Source organism: Varanus komodoensis, unplaced genomic scaffold, assembly GCF_004798865.1.
Source record: "Varanus komodoensis strain SLA01 unplaced genomic scaffold, ASM479886v1 scaffold75, whole genome shotgun sequence".
NCBI classification, from domain to species: domain Eukaryota; kingdom Metazoa; phylum Chordata; class Lepidosauria; order Squamata; family Varanidae; genus Varanus; species Varanus komodoensis.
In genome coordinates, this window is record NW_025336416.1 from 1,343,810 (window position 1) to 1,364,232 (window position 20,423).

The window sequence follows — 20,423 nt, forward strand, 5'->3', positions numbered from 1 at the left end:
ACTGATACAATTCCAACTTGCACAGTCGGTCCACAGACCCAAGATGCCCTACTGAGCTTCCAGAAATATCTAAGATTATGAGGCTGAATAGTGGAAGATTTTATGGGGGGAAGGAGTCCACACAGAATATAAGAACATAAAGGCCATACTGGATCCACCAAGGGTCCATCAGCCAAGGGCCCTTTGTTCATACAATAGCCAAACAGCTGTCTACAGGATTCCATAAGAAGGTCAGGAGTGCAACAGTACCCCGTAGCCCTTGTTCCCCAGCAACTGGCACACACAGGCATTCTTCTTCTGCTACTGGAGATAACACAGAGGCATGGGGACTAGTAGCTTTTGCTGAATACCTCTGTCCATAGAGGACTCCCATTCCCCAAAGACATTTCTGCTGGATATCAGGTTTTCTATTGGTGAGCACAGCCACCAAAAAGGGCTTCACATTCCATTGTTGGCAAGCTTCTCAAGGGAGAACTGTGTGTACAGAGTGCTATATAAAAATACAACCTATTTTACCTCCTGCCCACCCATGCAACATTCCATGGCAAGCACCCACATTATTCAAATTAAAGAATTTCTGGGATACGTGTTTTGTTTTGCCCAACCAGTGCCACTTCCAAGAGGCATGGGGGGCTACCATGCCAGGGAAGAAGGTGTGTGGTTTTTAGTCTAGTTTCATCGTGTCAATGTGTCATTTCCGCTGTACAGTTTTCTCAATGTGATACGCTGCCTTCAAATCTGCAATCTGAAGACAAACGAGAAAACAAGCCATCTGCCTCTATGGCTTGCCTCTTATTTATAGCTTGTTGTGAGATGGCTAGGCTTTGCACCCAGGGAATCCAGGGCTGTCTGTAAAAACTAAGAGCCTGTAATTATAGCCAGAGATGGCTGCATGTCAGTGCCTCTTTCTGTTGACCTGCGGCTGGCAGACAAGAGGATTGGATTCCAAAGATGCCTATGAGTCACCAGCTAAGTTTAGAATTTGCAGAGGGTTCTGTGTATTTTATATTGGCAAGAAGGATCAAGCAGTCCAGTGATACTCAAGGAGACAGACACGGTTGCATCTCATTTCTCCTCATTTTCAGCCCGGGCCTGACCAATCTCAGTATTGGTTTCTCTCATATTCCCACATTTCGGCAAGGGGCGGCATAGAAATGTTATAATAATAATAATAATTTGATTTCAGCAACAGCACCATAAAGGGCTGATGAGATCTTAAAATACCACCTTTCTGTACATCCTTCAAGGATCTAATTTGTGACTCAAAGACTGACTTTCTTTGCTGTCAAAATACTGAGTTACAGAAAAATAGCAAGGAAAAGTGTCTGATCCAATTAGTCACATAATGAGTTAAGCATCTAAAGTTCGAAATGATGCATAAACTTTTAATGTATTTTGAAAACCGTTAAGGTGGCTTTCTGTTACAAGTTTAGCATATACCTCTGTGTAAATGTGTTTCTGTTTCTAATTTGTGTTTATAACATTTATGCTTGATCTGGACCATAGACTGATTCAACATGTTTGCTTCTGGTGAATATTCCCTGCTCTGTCAGAATGACACTCCCTTCTTCTCCAAACACCTTTCTCCATGATGGCAGAGGAATTTTGATCCAGGCATTGGAACACTGCTGCTAAGTCCCCAAAGGTGCCATCCTGAACCTCTTCTCTTCTTTTGGCTTCTCCAAGTCAGCAACAGACTTTTGCCCTGGCAAATCAGCAATTCACAAATGCTACTGTTGAGCTGGTATAGGAAAGCTGTGCTGTTTTATTTATTAGCCTCTTTCTTAGAACTTTCAAAGTAGTAGTAACTAATACATTGTTTTCCGTTTACAAGAATGACTGGGAACAAAGACACCATGCCAGGACATGTTCCAATTGAAGTTGTTTCCAGGTTTTTCATGCAGTGAAGGGCCCAGGGCAGAAAGAAATGCCTTATTACATCTCCTGATTGAAAATGGATCGAAAAAAGCTCCAAGAATCAAATGCCTGCAAGACAGTTACTGCAACCTGTAATAGAAATGCAATCACAAGTTTTGCACCTTCTCCTGTGCCGAGTAGTATTGATTTGGTTTGGTCAGGGATAGATGAAGACAGCTTAAGCAAAAGTCCAGGCAGAAGAACCTCTGAAGAAAACTTTCCTAAACCTTGATCTCAGCAGGCATTTACTCCATTCTTTCCCTCCATTTCTCAAACAACTGGAGTTTATCAAAGTGACTACAGGGCTTGTTGTCCAAAGATAAGTACACATGCATTATACTGGTGCCATGTTTTATTCCAGTCTTCCCCCATCTGATGCCTTCAAGCTGATTTGGACTATAACTTCTAGCAATCCTACTGGGAGATAGTTGGAGTTTAGTCCAACATATACGTTCTTAACACAAAGGTTTGTGTAAATTGTTGTACCTCATATATTCACTTATCTTAGGCTAGTGTTTGGGGATTCCTATTTTGCAGCCTGTGAGAATGTATGCTTGGATCCACAGGGAGATGTTTTTTTCATGAACCTTAGCAGTTTTATTTGTAGGCACACCCAGCAAAAAACTCTCTGCAGGGACAAACCTTAAAACTGCATTGCTGGGTAGAGGTACACAAACCAACTACAAGCTTCTGCAGCACAGAAGGAGCTTTTTTTATACATTGTGAGTCATGTACACCATTTCAAGGCATTCCGAATAGGTAAGAAGGCAGGGGCATCAAGGAATAATACAGAAGCACTGAGAAATTGTTATAGGCATCAGGAAAAACATCAGGTTTGGGTAAGAGAAAACAAAAATAAGCAGGAGTTACAGAAATCTAACAGGTTTAAAATGTGGTTTTTGCAATTAGAGATCTAGGTAATTTTACATTGCAAAGGAAGCTGGCCTGGCACATCCGATTCTGTGAGGAAATACATGAATAGCTAAGACCCAGGACTGCCTGCTTTTTCCAGTAATGTGGGGCTTGGCCAAAAGCTCTAGTTCTTTCCAGGCAGGGGGAGCAAGGGCACTGCAGAATGATTTTGCATCAGAAAGGCACACATAAGGAACGTTTCTCTACAAAGATTTATCTGGATTTTCCCAACAATAGCAAGCCCTGAATTCACTTGGATGAACCCCAACTGCTCAAGAAATGAAAGGCAGGCAGAGCACAAACCCCTAGTGACAACAAGGGTTCTTTGCCGATTTCCATTTCTTTCCCCCGAATGTTATTTTGCAGGGAAACTTAAGGCTGTGGTGGGGAAAGTACAGTGTTTTCTTAGAGAGACATCACGATCACATTGAATGATCTGATAGCTGTGGTTAAAATACCTAGAAATCCATGTTTATGTAGAGATTGTCAATGCATAGAAAGAACATGCACAGGAAAATTGGTCACCTTTGCTTGTATCACCAAAGGCATAGGTTGAAAGAAAGGGAGACTTTTCTCCTTTCCAAATGTGGATGTCTGCATTCTCCAGGAGCTGCAGTTAGTTTCTTAAAACAAGGATTGGCTCCAGTTTCCTGTAATTTAGGAAGGGTGTAAAGACAAAGTATTTTAATTTAGGCACTGGGCAGCATAATTCTAAAGGAAACCATGGATTGTTTAGAGTCCTAGCTCCAACCTTGGAAATTTGCTCAGAAGTCAAAGCTGGGCCTTCAGATTTGGAAAGAGCCAGGTCAGCTGCATCTTCAAGACTGGTAGGATGACCTTGGAGAACAGCTTTTGCTGGGCAGAGACTTAAAGACTCATCCAACGTTTTATGAGTTTGGTTTAAAATATTGTTCGTGAAAAGGCACTCCAATCAGCTTCTTGAAAATCTTGAAAGAGTTAGAAGCATGCCTGTTGGACCTTTCTAAGAATCTTCTTTGACAAGCACATATGGAAATATGAGATCACATCCCTCCGTATTACATCTAGGTTGTGAAAAGGAGGTCAGAAAACCTGATCTGGACTCCTTTGTTCTCATAACTTCAAGAAACTCTTCGGCTTTGTCTCCTTCTTCATGTTTTTGTTTTTGGCAGGCTTTGACCTGATGGAACAATTCAGTGTGCGGGAGATCTTTGGCATGAAGGACAATGGGATTCACAGCTCCTATGTTCGCCTCGGAAGCTTCCCCATTGTGCAAAGAACAGAGTGAGTCACTCCTCTTCCTTTGAGCTTGCCTTTATGGAGGGGGTTGGCAACTGTGGAAGGTCTGCAGGGCATTTTTGCCCCCCCCCCACCACCTGGCCTTGCAGACCATCCCATTGAGGTTACTGATAAGTAGGCATAAAAGAAATAAATACCAATGGGAAACATAGTGGTGATTAAGCTCGAAGTGTTGAAATTAACTTACAAACAAGCTGATGTAAGATTCTGGGCACTGAATAGGCAAGCTGAAATCACCCATGATAAGCATCCAAAAACACCCAAGTACCCAAAGCATTTTTGGGCTTATCGTGGGTGTTCTGTGGAACAACCACCCCATCATGGTAACTCACTGCAGCGGCTTGTTGTGGCCATCAGCTACTGAATTGAAAGCACATAACTGTAGCTGCCTAATTTCCCGAATGTCCTATTTTTCTGCTAGCCGCTAGAGTTAAGAAATATGAGGCGTTTTATGTGGCAGGTGACTGTCAGTCATTTCTACGAGTTGTGGGCTCCCATAATTCTGGATTTACACTGTACAGGTTTACGGCAGGGCAGCAGTCCTTTGTGAATTTTGTGTGCACATGAGCCCTCGGTTGTGGATGCCAACAGCCACAGCCGGGCTTCTTTGCATCCAACGGGAGAACTGCATCTTCATGGCCCCGGGCACTTTGCAGCCACTGCCATTTCCTCCTTCTGTTGGGCACATCCATTTCAACTGCTCACTTTCCACTCCGTGCTGCCAGCCACTGTGATGGCAGCCAAAGCAATATGTTTTAACATCCCCGGTGGTTGATCTGGGCATGGCATCTCAGTATGCTCCAAGCAGTTTGGCAGCCAGCATAGCAAGTCTGCAAGCATCCAGGTTCTGGAATTTGAATCAAGATCAAGCAATCCCTTTCTCCATAACGAGAGAAGGGTCCTTCGAGGAAAGGAGTAGGCAGAAGCTGCAGAATTTTGGTTGGCCATGATTCACTTGCTCCTGGCTGCCCAACTGAGCAGAATACAAAGATGCCCTCAGATGTAGAGCTGAGTTATGCTGAACATTCTCAAAGCACCTCTCACATTCTCCCACTCTGCTGCTGCAGCCTTATAGATGTTCCCTATGGCTTGTTTGTTTTTAATTTTGCTTCTTCGGTTTCCCTTATTCTGCCCTTGTGTTGATGGTTAGTGAACTTGAAGGAGATGAATTAGCAGGTGTGAAGAAGTGCTTAGACAGAGGACTCCCCCAGTTGCTCAGTGAAAACCAAGCATGGTCATTACCCATGAGCACCCACTGAGTATTGTGGGGAAATGGAAAATGGAGAGTAGAACATTGGCCCCTGGAAGAGGGCAGAAGCTTCAGCAGGGCCACTCGCATTTCCTCACTGGTTCCACTTGTTTGTTAGAAGAAGGAAGTCTTGTTGGACAGGAAAGGCCGGAAGGAACTTTGAAAACGTGTCCGGATGAGTGAATGCAAAGACTTTGTTTCCCTCCCAGATTGCTACATTATCCCACCCATTGACGACTTTGATGTCCGGCAAAGGGGTAGTGAAATGGGATGGAAGAACTATTTCAGCACTGTTCTGATATCTTTTGGAAAGTTGATACTCATGCAAATTTAATTCCAGCTAGTGTTTCATGCATGGATTTTGTTTAACTAACATTTGCTCACATTTAAGGGCCTCAATAGCTCTCATAGAGCATCTCAATCCATGGACAAAGTGCTGCATGGCTGTTTCTCACATCTTTTTCTTCCCTTCCCCCAGAGATGTCTTCCCACAAGGCCTCCCTGATGAATATGCCTTCATAACCACTTTCAAGTTCCGCAAGACTTCCCGGCGAGAAGACTGGTATATTTGGCAGATCATTGACAAATACGGCATTCCTCAGGTAGGACTTTCCGCCTGAGCCTGAGGGGCTCGAGAAATCTTTTCCAGTTGATTGCACTGTTCTACTCACCTTGTGCTGGCTTTTCCATGATAATTAATAGCATTCTAGAGCTTATTTTTTAAAAAGCAAGCAGGTAGGCAGGCCATTGTGCTCAGTAGCATTTGTCTTGGAAACACGAGCGGCATGATGGAGAGGGAAGTGAAGGATCATTTTACTGGGTTATAGGATCCAGGGCTCATCCTGTCTCGCAGCATGTTGGATTCACCAGTTCCAGGTGGCACCATGGAAGTGGGGCAAGGTGAAGAAGGCAGGAAGTGGGTGCCTGTCTGGGGCATCCAGAGCCAACATGGCAGGTGAAGGGTGTCCCAGTTCAGCCCCACTTCAGGCAGCAACTTATATGGGTCCAAGTAAGAATGAATATTCTTCCAGGTGCTTGGCTGCCTTACTGGTGCCACATATCAGTGGATGATCACTATAAGGCAGGAGGGACCACTGAACCCCATGCCCCAGTCGGCACTCCAGTGCCACAGGAGTCATCTCAGGAAAAACTGAAGCATGAAAGTTGGTGGCTGCTCATGATGGACAGAAACAATGCAGGCAGGGAGGGGATTAATCCCACGTGCATTCAAGCTCCGTTGGCCCCCTTTCCACCTCCAGAACAGCTCACCACCAAATTCCACACACCGTGGATTGGACCATGTTAATCCCTGCGATAGTCCTCTGAGGGACAAAGCCGTCGAAGGTCCATTTCGTTGCATTGTGCATGCATGGAGACCTTTTCAAGCTGAACTTAACTCCCTTCCCCTTCCTTTCTGAGCACCTCACTCACAAGCTATGTGGTAGTGGGAGGGCTCATTTCAGGCATTTACAAGGTTGGATGAAAGCAAAGGCAGAAGGAGACTTGTTACCAGCATCATGGCACTCTCTGGCTGCTGGTAGCAGCTATGTTTTTTTCCTGATCTCCTCCTCCTCCTGCTCCTCCAAATGAGTACAAAAAGCACGGTCCTCATTCTGATTTGCATCCTGCAATGCCATGTGAAGATGTGGCAGTATCTGATGTGTGAGATCAATGCTTGCTGCCCTCATTTTAGGCACTGATGGGAAAAAGAAATGGAAAACAGGAGAAAGAAATGGCCCCTGGATGCCGGGCATTCTAGAAATCCGGGAATCAGTGAAGGACAAGAAAACTGAAGCCCATGGTGTCAAAAAGTCTCCGGGGTAACTTTGCACAGGAAAGGGATGGGCAGAAAAACTAAATAAGGAAATGAATAACCTAACCTAAAAATAATTGATTGGACAAACACAAGGCTTTGGGATGTTCTTTTTATCCCTGTACCACCTTCCCAGAGAGTACTTTCCCAAAAGACATTAGTTGTTTGTTTGTTTTGTTTTAGTTTACAGAAAATATTTCTATGGTAGAGGTCAAAACATGTTGTATGGTATGGAGAAAGCGAAGAGAGATGTTTCCCGCCCAGAGAAATGGATTAGCAGTAATTCAGGGCAAAGAGAGGAATCACCCTTTCATGCAACATCTAATTCTATCAATGACTCAGTGCTGCAAGATGTGAGCACTACTGTGTCTTGACTGGATACATTCACGATGCAAGATCTGTCTATCAGCAGTGATGAGCCATTAGTCTAAATCAGGGGTCTCAAACTCGCGGCCCATGGGCCAATTGCCGGGACGGGCTGGGCATGGGGGAGGGGCCCTGCAGCCTTCAAAGCACCGGTGGCGCCCGGGCCGGCCTCCGGGAGCCACGCGGGATGAGCGGCCCACCACCGCCGCGGGAGTGGAATACTTGATGTGGCCCAGCCTCACCCAGACTCTACTTCCAGCGGCCCCCAGGTAAGTTGCATTTGAGACCCCTGGTCTAAATGCTCAGAGACAGGGGGCTACTGTGCACCAGTCACTAGAAAGAGGCAATGGGAGGAGCCGATTCATCCTTTTGCTGGATTTGAGGGCATCTCCGAGGCAGCCTTGGCCAGATGCAAGAGAACTTACCTGTGGTCCTTACAGTCCACAACTGCCTTAGACAGCTGTGTACCTACCACCTTGTGCTTGCTTTTAAAGGTCTCTATCCGCCTGGATGGTGAAAACAAGGCCTTGGAGTACAACGCGATTGGACTCACCAAGGACGCCGTGAGAGTGGTCTTTCGGAACGGCCGTGTCAGCGACCTGTTTGACCGTAACTGGCATAAGATCGCGCTGAGCATCCAGTCTCAGAGTGTCTCCCTGTACATCGACTGCCAACTGGTTCAGACACTGCCTATCGAAGACAGAGAAAATATCGACATTCAGGGGAAGACCGTGATTGGCAAGCGTCTCTATGACAGTGTGCCAATCGATGTAAGTACCAAGGGCGCAGATTTGACCACCCAGAAAGTGGGATCAGCTGTGTCACTAAATCTTGATTCTGGCTCATTCCATTCTTATAAAACCAGAATTGAACTGGCAGTCTCTTAATGAAGTGTTATGGTTTTATCATCCAGTGTGTGTGTCTGTGTGTTTATTTTAAATGATTGAATTAAATTTAAATGGATGCAGAAAATCAATATGAAAGGCCTTTTTAGCACTAATGTGTGCTTTTTAAGGGTATTGCCGGTTTGATTGTTTTTTGGAGAGTTAATAAATTTTCAGTGGGATCTCAGAGGGGAATGAAGTTTGAAACCCCTCCATGTGCTCTGCAGTTCTAAAGAAAATTGCTCTACGCTGATGCATTTTTTAAAAGTCATGCAAGTTTCTAATGACATATTTAGGATACAATTTGATGCATGTTCAGATGGGAAAAAACATTATAAGACTGTCAAGCCTTTTCTAGCCAGGAATACTGGATAGGGAATGTTGGAACCTGCTGGGTTTTTTTCTGTTTAAGATTCAAAAGATTGTTCCCTTTGGGCGATATTAAGCTAAAGAGACACTGCAAGGGGGGGGGATACAAAAATTGTTAATAAACAAACAAACAAACAAATGCAGTTTGCATTTTGAGAAACAGACTTTCTCAAAGAAAGAAAAGAAATCCAGAAATCTCAGACTCAAGAAAACTATCCAGGCAAAGTGGCACACCAAAGCCAGAATAGTTTAAAAGCATAAATATATAAACAAGAGGGGTATTTTACAATGTGGCAAAAAATTGCATGCATTGTTGTTTTTAATATGTTGACACAGATTTCGAAGAAGTGGAGGGCAGTGTTCTATGATCCTTACTCTTTGATGTTCTCCTTTTGTATGGTATTTCTGCTTCCACGTACAGTCCAATGTCACATTGTCTTCTTTGACATTGATCCTAAATTTCCCAAAATCATATAAACAACCAATAAAATAATAATAATAATTGATTAAAATAATAAATAATAAAAAACCAATACAATGGGATCAACAACCCAGAGTAACTATAATATGACCAGTGTGGCAGCAATAGTAATAACCACAGTATTAAAACAAAACATATCTGTTAAAATAACTGCTTGGAACAAGAGCTTTGCAAAATCAGAAAATGAAAATATAATAACATAGCTTTCCTTGGTTTGGCCTAGTTTTGGAATTGTGGAAAGTTCTCATCAAAACATGACCAAAACACTTTTGTTGTCCGTTCTTAAGCACATTCTCTCTTATGTGTCTGTGTGTGGAGAGATACCTTGTGTATAGGCTAAACGTAATGTAAAGTATCTTCCATCACACATCATTAAGATGACTGTCTTGTAGTCCTCTATCTTGTTCACACTCAAATCATAGAGTCACAGAAGAGTAGAGCTGGAAGGGGCCATGAAGACCTTCGGGTCCAACGCGCTGCTGGTGCAGGTCACCAAGTCACACCATCCCATCTTTATTTGGTGTAAAGATCGCTTTCTCTCAGAGGTGACTTGAATGATTTCCTTCTTTTCACAGTTTGACCTTCAGCGGATGGTTATATACTGTGATTCACGACATGCAGAGCTGGAAACTTGCTGTGATCTCCCAACTGGACCCGTAAGTTTCATTGTATACCTGCATCTTAGCGCTTGCGCACACACACACACACACACACACACACACACACGTGAGTGCATGCACACATATACAGCAATGACTCAGTGAAATCTATCCGGAACAGAGACTTGCATAATGATCTCTACCAGATGCTCACATTAATTGCCAACAGGATACATTTAAGGAGAATGGTGCTGTAAATTTTATTTTGATATTTTAAAAAATAATGTAATGAGTAATGGTGGTGGTGCTACATTGTGGAGACCTTGTTTAGGATGAGTTTGGAATGAGCTTAAACTGTGCCACATATTCTCTAAATATTTACAATTTTAGGTGGAACAGCCATCTCAGTAAATGTGTTAACTGGACAAAAGCAGAGCAGAGCAGAGAGGAGAAGAGCAGTTGTGCGAATATTCACTTTAAAAAAATCCTTGTTGGTCCCATTGTTTTCTCCTGGGATTTTTGTTTCACGGGGGGGGGGGGGGGATCACAGAATGGTGACTTCAGGGGTTTTGTGTGTGTGTGTGTGTGTTTAAAACATTAGTGAAAAAGATGGGCACAATGTTATAGAAACAGAGTGAGTCAGAATGGGCCTCCTGGGCCCATCTAGTCTGACCCCCGGCTCCAGCCGGCTCTGCTCACGACATGCCCGCCATGTGCATGTCTGGCCAATCCTTGAACACCCTCGCCGATGGGGCCTCAGTGACCTCCCAACTGTTTTTTTTCAGTGCCCCAGTGCTGAGGACCTGCAACCTTGGAACTGGGACTCCTAAAGACAAACCTCAGCTCCCTTACAGTCAGTTTGGAAAGAGCCACATGGGCTCCCTTGTTTGGGAAGAACCACGCAGGCATCCCGTGGATGCAACTGGGAAAGCACCAAAAGGGGTTTCCCACAGTGCAGGGAGGGGCTGTGGCCATTGCCTTACGCTGTTGCCCTCAGTGCCCCAGCCTCTTCTTCTCCAAGCCCCAAGTGCAAAATCAAGGGGCCATTTGGAATGAAGGAATGACATGAGATGCAACAGCAGCGGGAATGACCTCCATCCAGCCCCCTTCATGCCTTGAATGCACAGAAATCCCTGAATTTGAAGATTTACATGCATTGTAAGCAAGCGGCCTTGGATTCTGCCCTATGAGTATCAAGGCTAGATAAGTACAAATAGTTACGGTAACTATTCTGTTATTGGAAAGGTTGAAAGTATAATTAATAAACAACAAACGAATGACAAAATAAAAACACATCTTGCATTCTAATATGTATGGCCCCTATCTGTTCTGGACACAGTGCCAAGTGACAGTCATTACAGAGGCTCCACTCCCGGAAATAGCTCCCACTCCTGCAAGTGAACAGGTGGGACACATCAAGACAGTCAATTGTTCCTGCCCACCTGGAGAAAAGGTAAGTGCTTCATTCAGTTGTGGGGAAGAGCTTAGAAGCCACATTTTTAATGGAGTATTGTCTACTGGTACTAGTAATGATAAAACAATCTGTACTGCGGCCTTCAGGTATAGGAAAAGATGCTGTGCTATTGCTTGAAGAAAGAGAGATATTCAAGTTGAATGCCGCACCTTGCAATTCAAATGCCAGACATGTAGAACTGGAGGAAAACGGGGGTGGGGGGTGGACTTTGCCTTGCACAAGTTTCCAAAAGATCTCCACACTCTTCTGCTTCTTTCAAGGTAGACGTTAAAATTATTTATTAGTAGACTAGTGTTATGCGCATCTATTCAGAAACAGCATAATTCTTAATTAGTCAACATATTGTAGAATTACTTTTTATTGGTTTTTGGTTTTTACTGTGTTTCTGGCACTCAAAAAATTGCAATAGCTTCATTTCAGGAAAAGGGAACTTCCCTTCCTTCCTTGGAACTTTTGATGTAGGGTAATATATATTGCATGACAGCTATGTGACTTCTTAAGGCTGCATACTTCTTGGGGCTACACAGTCTAGATGGCCACAGGAAAGATGGAATCCCAGCTCTGACCTCAGAACTGTGCTCTGAGATTGGAGCTGGGGCTCCACATTTGGAGTGCCCTCCCTTTACCTTAACAGCTTGTGTGGAAAGCAGTTGTGGAGAAGGAGGAAGAGGAAGAGGAAACATTCTTTGCCTTCACATGGGGCTTATATCTAAGCATCCCTAGCAATTCATCACAGGTGCTTCCTTGATAGGATGTTGGTTGATATAGCACACAAGATACCAAGAAAGTCTTGGTGTTTGACAGCATAGACAGGGAAAGGCATGTCCATGCCCCAAAGAGTTTACAAGTTTTCAGCTGAAGTCCAGAAATTCTGGTACCAGGTTAGGAAAGGCAGTAGGAGGTGCAGACAGATTAATGGAGTCGGGTGCAGCCTGACTCTTCTTCAAAGTGGATGGAGAACTTGAAAGTGCTACCACTGCATGGCTTATAATGAGGCTCCACTTGGATGGCATAATCCAACCCTTCTTGAAGAACCATTTTATAAGTGATGTAAGATGAGATTTTACATGTGACAGAAGCCATGATCACTTGTGTCCATTAATTTTTCTTTATCTCTCATTTCAGGGTGAGAGAGGCCCTCCTGGGTTTGAAGGTTTAAAAGGCCAGAAGGTTAGTATTTTCAGAGGAACAAAAAGCTTCTTTTTGTTTCTCTTGCTGTTTTCTATGCTCTTTAAACTGGAGAAAACAAAAATATCTAGATACATTCATAAGTGATCTTAGATATTACCACTGAATTTGGGATTTCAGTATTGTGTGTTGGGAAGAACAGAAATATATCTGCATTATATTATGCATTCTATGTACTTGTTGGTCAAAAATGCATGCAGATTTTCCCATGAAATGAAGGGGGAACTAGCACAAAGCTTGCAATCTGTTACAGGCCTGAGTGGGGCTTTGCAGGATTTCTACAAGTCTCGAATCCCTGGCCTTAACTGATAGTGGAGAGGGGAGAAAGCTTATCCCTGCACTGGTCAAGCATCTTCACATAGCATGGATCAACCCATGGGGACAACCCATGCCATGTGAAGAAACAGACTGGACAACAGTGGGAGCAGTTGTCGTTCTTTCTAGCAGCAGCTGAGTAGCTTTGCCGAGCACATGAATGAATCCCCATGGGGATAACTATAAAACTGCTCCCTCTGGTATTCTCTGCTTGCGTATTCTCTATTTTTGCAATCTGTTCAACCAAGGGAAGCAAATACCTTCTAAGCTGTGTAAATGAGATCTCTGTTTCATTTTGTTTCTTGAAGTCCAGTGCTGGAGAGGGAAGAATATAATTCAGAAACATGTGCTGATCACATTGCCTAGTTGGTCTACTAAAATCCAGGGGGAGCAGGGAATCATTGCATTCTATACACCAGAGCTAACATTATTTCCTTTTGTTAAGGGGGAAATTGGACCAATAGGACTTCCTGGCCCAAAGGGAGAACCGGTAAGAAACTATGCCAGAAGCCAGTCACTTTGAGTTATCCTAATGGAAGCATGTGCTCTTGAGAACCCAGAGTAGCTCCAGTTCATATATTTGGAGAAACCTTTGCTCAACTGCAATCCTACAACAGGAATTCTGACTTGGAGCTGCTAAATGCCATACGTCTGATCATTTGTCAAACATCTCAGAGGAAAGATGGATACAGATGCTTCTTAGGATTATATCAATGTATATCTCTTCTTCAGCACTGCTGCTCCAAACTCTGCAAGGCCATCAGGTGATCTCATCCAGTCCTCTACTGCAGCCTTCTCCAAGCTGGTGGCCTTCAGAGGCATTTGGACCACAACGCGCATAATTTCCATCCAGCAGGGCCATTGGCTGGGAATTCTGGACGTTGCAATCCAAACACATCTGGAAGGCACACGGTTGGGGAAGGCTGCTCTACTGTTTATGGATTAAAAGAAACTGAAGAAACTTCCTATGTTCAGTGCTGCATCTATATGGCAACTTTTCCAGGATCCATTTGAACATGGGACAGTTGTCTTCACACTGATGTGATTGGGTGGGGACGGTGCAGGACTTTCAGAAAGTTTCCCCCAAAGGTGCTCCGGGTTCCTTCCAGTTTGATATGATCCTAAGAGAGGACAATGGCATCTGGTTGTCTATGCAACCTCATCAGTCATTTTGTCGTTCTGGGTCAGAGGAGCAATTCAATATCTTCAAAAGGACTTGTTTTGCTTTCTTTTTGTATCTCTGGTGGCTCCAGTTATAGGGTCCTTAAGCCACACCCCTTTCTTTTCCATTGGTCTACCTGGACAGGGAGAGTATAAGCCCATGGCCAATAGACAGCATAGCTGGTCACTGGATTGTTTTGGAGACCAGTGACAAGGTTGGAAAATGGCTTTGACCTTGTATCTGTCACTTGGTGCTCACAGCACCCTTCCCTGCCATTGCAGAGAAACAGAAAGAACCTGGGTGTGGAATGGGCTTCCTCAGGAGGTGGTTGAGGCCCCATCGGTGCGGGTGTTCAAACATAGGCTGGACATGCACATGGTGGGCATGTTGTGAGCGGAGCCGGCTGGAGCCGGGGGTCAGACTAGATGACCCGGGAGGACCCTTCTGATTCACTCTGTTTCTATGTTCAATGTTTCTATACCAGCTGCATCTCAAAAGGTTCAAGAGTGCCCACAGAGGAGGATTTATAGGGTGTCCTGGCACTGGGAAGAGGAGGAATTAGGTGCTGCCAAGATATGAGGTATCCTGGCAGTGCCTCAAACTCCAAAAGTGCCTCAGTTAAACAGCCAGTTGGCCATCCTAGTTGAGATGCTGGCGCAAGGAATGCAAAGGTAATCCTTGCTTTCATGTCCTTCCCACCTTTCATAGGATGCCTCTAATCTTCTGAGTTCAGAGACCTACAGGCATCCCTACTGGATTGTGCCCTAAATTAACAATTTCCATTCTGGGGTGTGTTCACGTGCATGCACTTGTGTGTGTTTTGGACCTTAGAATGTGTCAAAACATAGCTAATGATGGGTTTGTTGTCTCCAATAGGGTGGTGCAGCCTTTGGCCATGGAGGGAAAGGAGAAAAGGTATAGTTACACTTTATTTACTGCTTTGTTTTGTTATTTTGCTTTTACCCAGACTTTTCCGCAAGGCAAACTTGTAGGATGGCACATATGCTTCCTCCTGTCATTATCTTCTGGACAATTCTATGGGATATGGTAGCCTGAAAAATGTTGTCTGGCTTCTTGGTGAGCTTTGTCCCTGAACAAAGACTTGAGCTTGCATCTTGGCAGTCCTAGTCAGTGCTTTAAAAATACCCGAGTGATTAATTAGTTTACCTTGAAAACAAGCCAATAGCAAGTGTGAAGTTTTACCTGAATATCAAATGCTGTATCTGATCAAAATCCCTCTTGTTTCTGTGCAAAATGGGTAAAGTGATCTGATTTCCAGGCAGTGTGTTGTGTTTGATTGGCCTTCACCCCAGCAGAAAGCTCCTGAGACCACCTTTCAACAAGAAAACTAGGATTTTTGGCATGGAAGCGCCAGCAGAAAAGGTGTGCTTCCTTGCCATATTCGGTCAATGTCTGAGTGACGGAATTGGCATCCCTGCAGAGCTGTGTTTCTGCCAGGTGCTGCTGCTGTTTTTATCCCCTCACCCTCCCTTTTCCCCCTGGCAAAAGAACTGAGCTTCTCTTCAAAACTCAAAGAGGTTTTGAATCTGTGGAGCATTCAGCTGTATCTGCAATGTAGGCCTGTTCTCACTCTCTTTCTAGATGAATTATTACCTGACACTGTTGGCCTTTTCTTTTGTTCTGACATCAGGTGTGGGTGCTTGTTTTGCACTGGAAGAAACTTTCTTCTGCTTTCAAGGGATGGATGGATTTTTTTAAAGAATGTTTTGCTAATGGAATTCTTTGTTTCTCCTTTGAAATTCTCCAGAAATTCTTTCTGAGCAGGAAAATGGGTTGCCAACTGACTAAACACTTCTACCTCTCCCCAGGAATACAATCTTCCACCTGATTAAAACAGCAAAATAAGTTTCCCGTTCCTGCGGGTTTCATAACTTGATCCCTGTTTTCCCTTAGTGAGAATGGGGAAAAATGTTTTCCATTTGCATTTCATATGAACATAACCAATGGTTGTACTTTCTCACCAAAGCACACACTAGAACTCAGTCACCCACTGAAACTGACAGCTCTGAATGTTGCAGTGAATTCTCAATATTAGTATTACCATTACCTTTACTATTAATATTAGGAATAATAAATAGAATACTGAATTTGGCCAATTGAAATGTCAGATAGTTCAGTCACTATATGCCAGTTTCACTTGCATTTGTCTTAGTCAGAGGCCATCATGAAAATGATGAAAGAGATACAAAAGAATGTGAGCAATTTAAGTATGACAAACATTAAAATGCCAGAAATCACAAAGAAACCCAATTTGCAGTCTACAACATGGACATCATAACATTTTGCCTGGTATTTCACTGTTGCCAGAGCAATATTATCAAATGCTTGCAGAACAGACCACTGGTCTCTCAGAGAAACATTCTCCCAGTGTCTTCAGAAATGTGCCACTGCAAGAGTTATCCTCTTCTTGCACATCGTGAGTAAAAGCAGTAGGGAGGATTTAGAGTGGCCTCCTGGTCCCATCTAGGGGGCCATAGGATTGCTTAAAGTCCCATCTCCAAGTTCTTGCCATCTCAGAGCTGGGGCTCCAAATAATGCTATGTCTCTAGGCAATGTCAGGATACTGCACTCGGCAGAGAAAGAACTGCCCTCTTGGCAGAAGGTGCCATAAGCCGTGGTAGTCAAGCAAGGCAGGAGCGTAAGTGTGCTGGCACCAGGGTGCCCGGCCTAAAGCCCTGGCAATGATTTGTAGATCGCTTCTGTCATTGCAGAAAGGATGGATGGGATCTGTTCATCCATGTTCTGCTGCTTTTCATGTTTTGAACTGCCAAAAGTATAGAAGACCAATCCATCCTTTCAAGTTATGGCGAGAGCTACATGTCTCCAGTGCTTAAACCCTTCATGTGCAGTGCCACATGTGAGCATTGCCCGGAAAAACTTCCTACATATTTCTGTTTTCTACTGTGCTAAAGATGTAGGCTGTCCGCTTATTAGTAATGGCAATTGAGGGGGTGGGAGAAGATAACGATTTGTACTGATAGCACATGAGGTAATATTTATGTTTAGATACAAATTTAGGAATCACTGTTCTCCTACAAGCACAAATAATACAAATACTGCATATTGTACCACAGTTGGAGAGGCTGTGAGTAGAGGACCTGTGGGCATGGAGGTTCAGGTGCTAACCACCGGCAAGTGAGCATTTTTATACTACTTTATTGTTAATCTGGAATGGGGCAGGGCAGCCCTTCCACTAGAGCTGGCATCCCTTCAAATGGAAGACTGTCTTCTCTACACATGCTCCCCCTGGGTGACCTTCAGCATAATAAGCAGAAGTTCACTCACATGGGAATGGAAGGCCATGAAAAGGAGAGAGTCGTTGGGGATCTCCCTTGGAAGATGCTCTAATGCCTTGGTCTCACTGCAGAGAAAGCGCTTTCCAACATCTTGGAGGTGGATATTGGTGGGAAGCTCATGGAGTGGTATTAAACATTTAGGCAGCCTGGGCACAGGCTGCTGGCAGCTTTAGGCTTCTACAGAATCCTGCTTCCAAGGCCAGACACCTTTCTGTGTAGGAGAAGCCAGTGCTGGCTCCAGGTTTCTATGGGCCCTTGAGCAGGGTCCCTCCAAGCAATTCCCCTTAGTCACCTGCCTTTTACTGTAGTTGCCACCAGCTGCTATTTCTCCTCCTCCTGGTCATCATGGCCCACCTGACAGGCTGAGATGCACTGAGCAGGTAGGCAGTGGCACTAAGCACTCCTCCTCCTCACCATGCCACTATCTGGGCCAGAGCAAAAGGCTATGAGGCAGAGAGGAGGATCAAGCCCATGGGCCTCTTGGCCGGGCATGCTTGCTTGGCTGAGGGCCCTCCTCGCTTGCTCAGCTAGGTCTCTCCTTGGTGCAGTAGCAAGCAGCCCATATGATGGAATTATTTCAGGGCATAACTGGATTTCCCACAGCGTTCTCTGCCAAGTGAAGTTGCCAGATAGGTTTCCAAGTCAGCCCTACATGGAGCAAGATGCAACTGTCATGTTCCCCCGAGTGGGCTCTCCCACACTAGAGACATTCAAGGAGAACCTGGACAGCCATCTGAGTGCGATGGTGTGGCTTGGTGTCCTGCAACAGCAGGGGAGGGACTCGATGGCCTTCTTGGCCCCTTCCAACTCTACTATTCTATGATTCTGTGATTCCACCATTGTCCCAAACAGCTGCTTACAAAATATCTCTCCTCTCCTCTCCTCTCCTCTCCTCTCCTCTCCTCTTGCCAGTTTCACATCCTTTGTTTTCCCTTTGAATTTTCTGAGAAAAGAAAAATCGCAGGTGAAATCCTATCTCATCGCACTGTAACATGGGAAGCAGTCCTTGTCGTGGGCCTCTGGGATTCAAAATAATAATGCTCTCTCTTGGGAGTCACAGTTCCACGCTTTGATAAGGAACTGCTTCGATAAGGGAACTGCGGTTTGGTCGAGCTTTTCTTTTAAATGCTGTAATTAGAGGGTTTTCATTTGAGTCACTGACCCTGAATAACAAGCACATAATTGTTTCAAGATCGCATAATTGTGTATCACAGCGGCCGATCTCTGAGCACTGCAGGCGTCGCAGGGCTTGCTCGCTCACTGTTTTATTTCGCTTTACATCATCTTGAGAGTCGTGCAGCTGTTTCCCTGCTCCCTCCCTCAGCCGGACAGCGCACTTCTTCCTGGGATGCACTGACCCCTGCTGGCTGACTCGGGACTGCGGCGATCATTCCCACTTGCTTCTTTCAAGCAACAGTAGGTGCGGTGTGAAATGCTGCATTCAGGAAGCAAGAGACAGACTTTAGTATTAAAACTCAGCCAGAATTCTGTTTAAATCTGAACACTGAACAGGCTGGAGGGCAGGAAGGAGCAGAGAATGATTGTGCTTTCTGATCCAGGAAAGATCCAATTGCAGCATCAACCAGCCAGAGGGAGGCCAAGCTGTGCAGGGGAAATTTTGGTGTTGAAATCTCATACTTTCATGGTGGGGTTTCCTTCAGTGGTGCTTGGGTGTAGGAGACAAAATGTGTGGATAGTACATTTAATTAAGCAGAGCTCCTCTTATCCTGACAGGATCCTATTTCCTGTCTATGTCTTAGTCCCAGAGATGTGGTTTTCCAGATGCTGAGAATGTCTCTGTTGTCACACTCAAGACGGCTATTTATAGATAGACTTGAATTGTCTGTATCTTAGCTGCGTATCAACACCATGCAAGTGCACTGTGTCATGCAGTTCTATGACCCACCAGTTGTTTAGATGGCCATCAGATCCATTTGACAACCAGTTACGAGGCATCTGGAGAACCCTGCAACCCTCCATAGCCAGCCCAGAAAGAACCACGCAGGCTTTGCCTCTGTATTTGCAGGACTTACTTCAGAGAAGGGATTTAAGGGGTGTTCCAAGGAGCAGGGAGTGGAAGGTACAGCCTAGATATTGGGTAGCCAAGCAGCCCCTCAACCTTCTTCCCTCCTGCTTCCAAGTGGCATTGTAAGATGCCTGAAGCCGGCCAATTAATTGAGTTGCAGGTTGGCAGGTGCAAAGACGTGACGTTTGCTTCCATCTAGTCCTCCACAGGTGACCCTCAGTCCCTTGACATCCCAGTTAGATTGTGCCCTAAGATAGTATTGTCATTGTTATTGTTGCGTGCCACCAAGTTGTCTTTAACTTTTGGTGACCCATGAATGAAAGCCCTCCAGAAGGTCCTGTCCATGACAGCTCCATTCAGCTCTGGCTTCCTTGATGGAAACCATCCATCTCATTGCTGGCCTTCCCTTTCATCTTCTTCCCTCTTCTTTCCCCAACATGATGGTCTTCTCCAGGGATTCTTGCCTTCCCATGATGCATCCAAAGTATGGCAGCTTCTGTTTTGTCATTTTTGCTTTTAGGGAAAGTTCTGGCTTGCTTTGATCTAGCACCAACTTTTTTTGTCAGTCCAGGGTATTCATAAAGCTCTCTTCTAGTACCATGTTTTGAACCCAACAATTTTCTATAGAAAGTCATTGATCCCATGGTTTTTGACCACAGAGGTTTATGCACAAATGTGTACGAATTTTCATGAAAACCTGGAAAAATAGACCATAGCTTGAAATGAAGGGATATTAAGATTGGAAGAATAAGAAACTGGAAAAAACCAACACTATCCCTAAAAGAGGAAAATTACTAGAAATATTGTTATAAATATGACAAGAATTATTCTGGGGTGTATTGCATCACACTTAGGTACAGAAGTTCAGGGAGTGGTATAAAATATGGCCACTGCTATTTGTCTACCTTGTTAGAAATCTGGGTTCTGTTATAGAACCATTCCCCTGCCTTAAAAATGAATGCTTTGCATAGGATTTCATCATGGAGATGGAGTTCAGCATTTACGTATTTATTAGCAAGACCCTGTGGACATAAACAAGTAATCAGATGGTACAGTTGTTCTGTTGCTCTATC

At 44.4% G+C, this 20,423-nt stretch overlaps 1 protein-coding gene across 1 annotated transcript in view; it reads left to right on the forward strand.

Moving 5' to 3' along the window:
• The window catches only part of COL22A1 (collagen type XXII alpha 1 chain), a 148,023-nt gene that overhangs the window by 39,936 nt on the left and 87,664 nt on the right, over positions 1-20,423 (forward strand). Inside the window, exons 4-11 of the mRNA XM_044452856.1 lie at positions 3,981-4,092; positions 5,835-5,958; positions 8,030-8,305; positions 9,845-9,925; positions 11,208-11,321; positions 12,468-12,512; positions 13,291-13,335; positions 14,884-14,922. Of these exons, the coding sequence (XP_044308791.1) occupies positions 3,981-4,092; positions 5,835-5,958; positions 8,030-8,305; positions 9,845-9,925; positions 11,208-11,321; positions 12,468-12,512; positions 13,291-13,335; positions 14,884-14,922 (836 nt within the window). The remainder of the gene's footprint in view (positions 1-3,980; positions 4,093-5,834; positions 5,959-8,029; positions 8,306-9,844; positions 9,926-11,207; positions 11,322-12,467; positions 12,513-13,290; positions 13,336-14,883; positions 14,923-20,423) is intronic.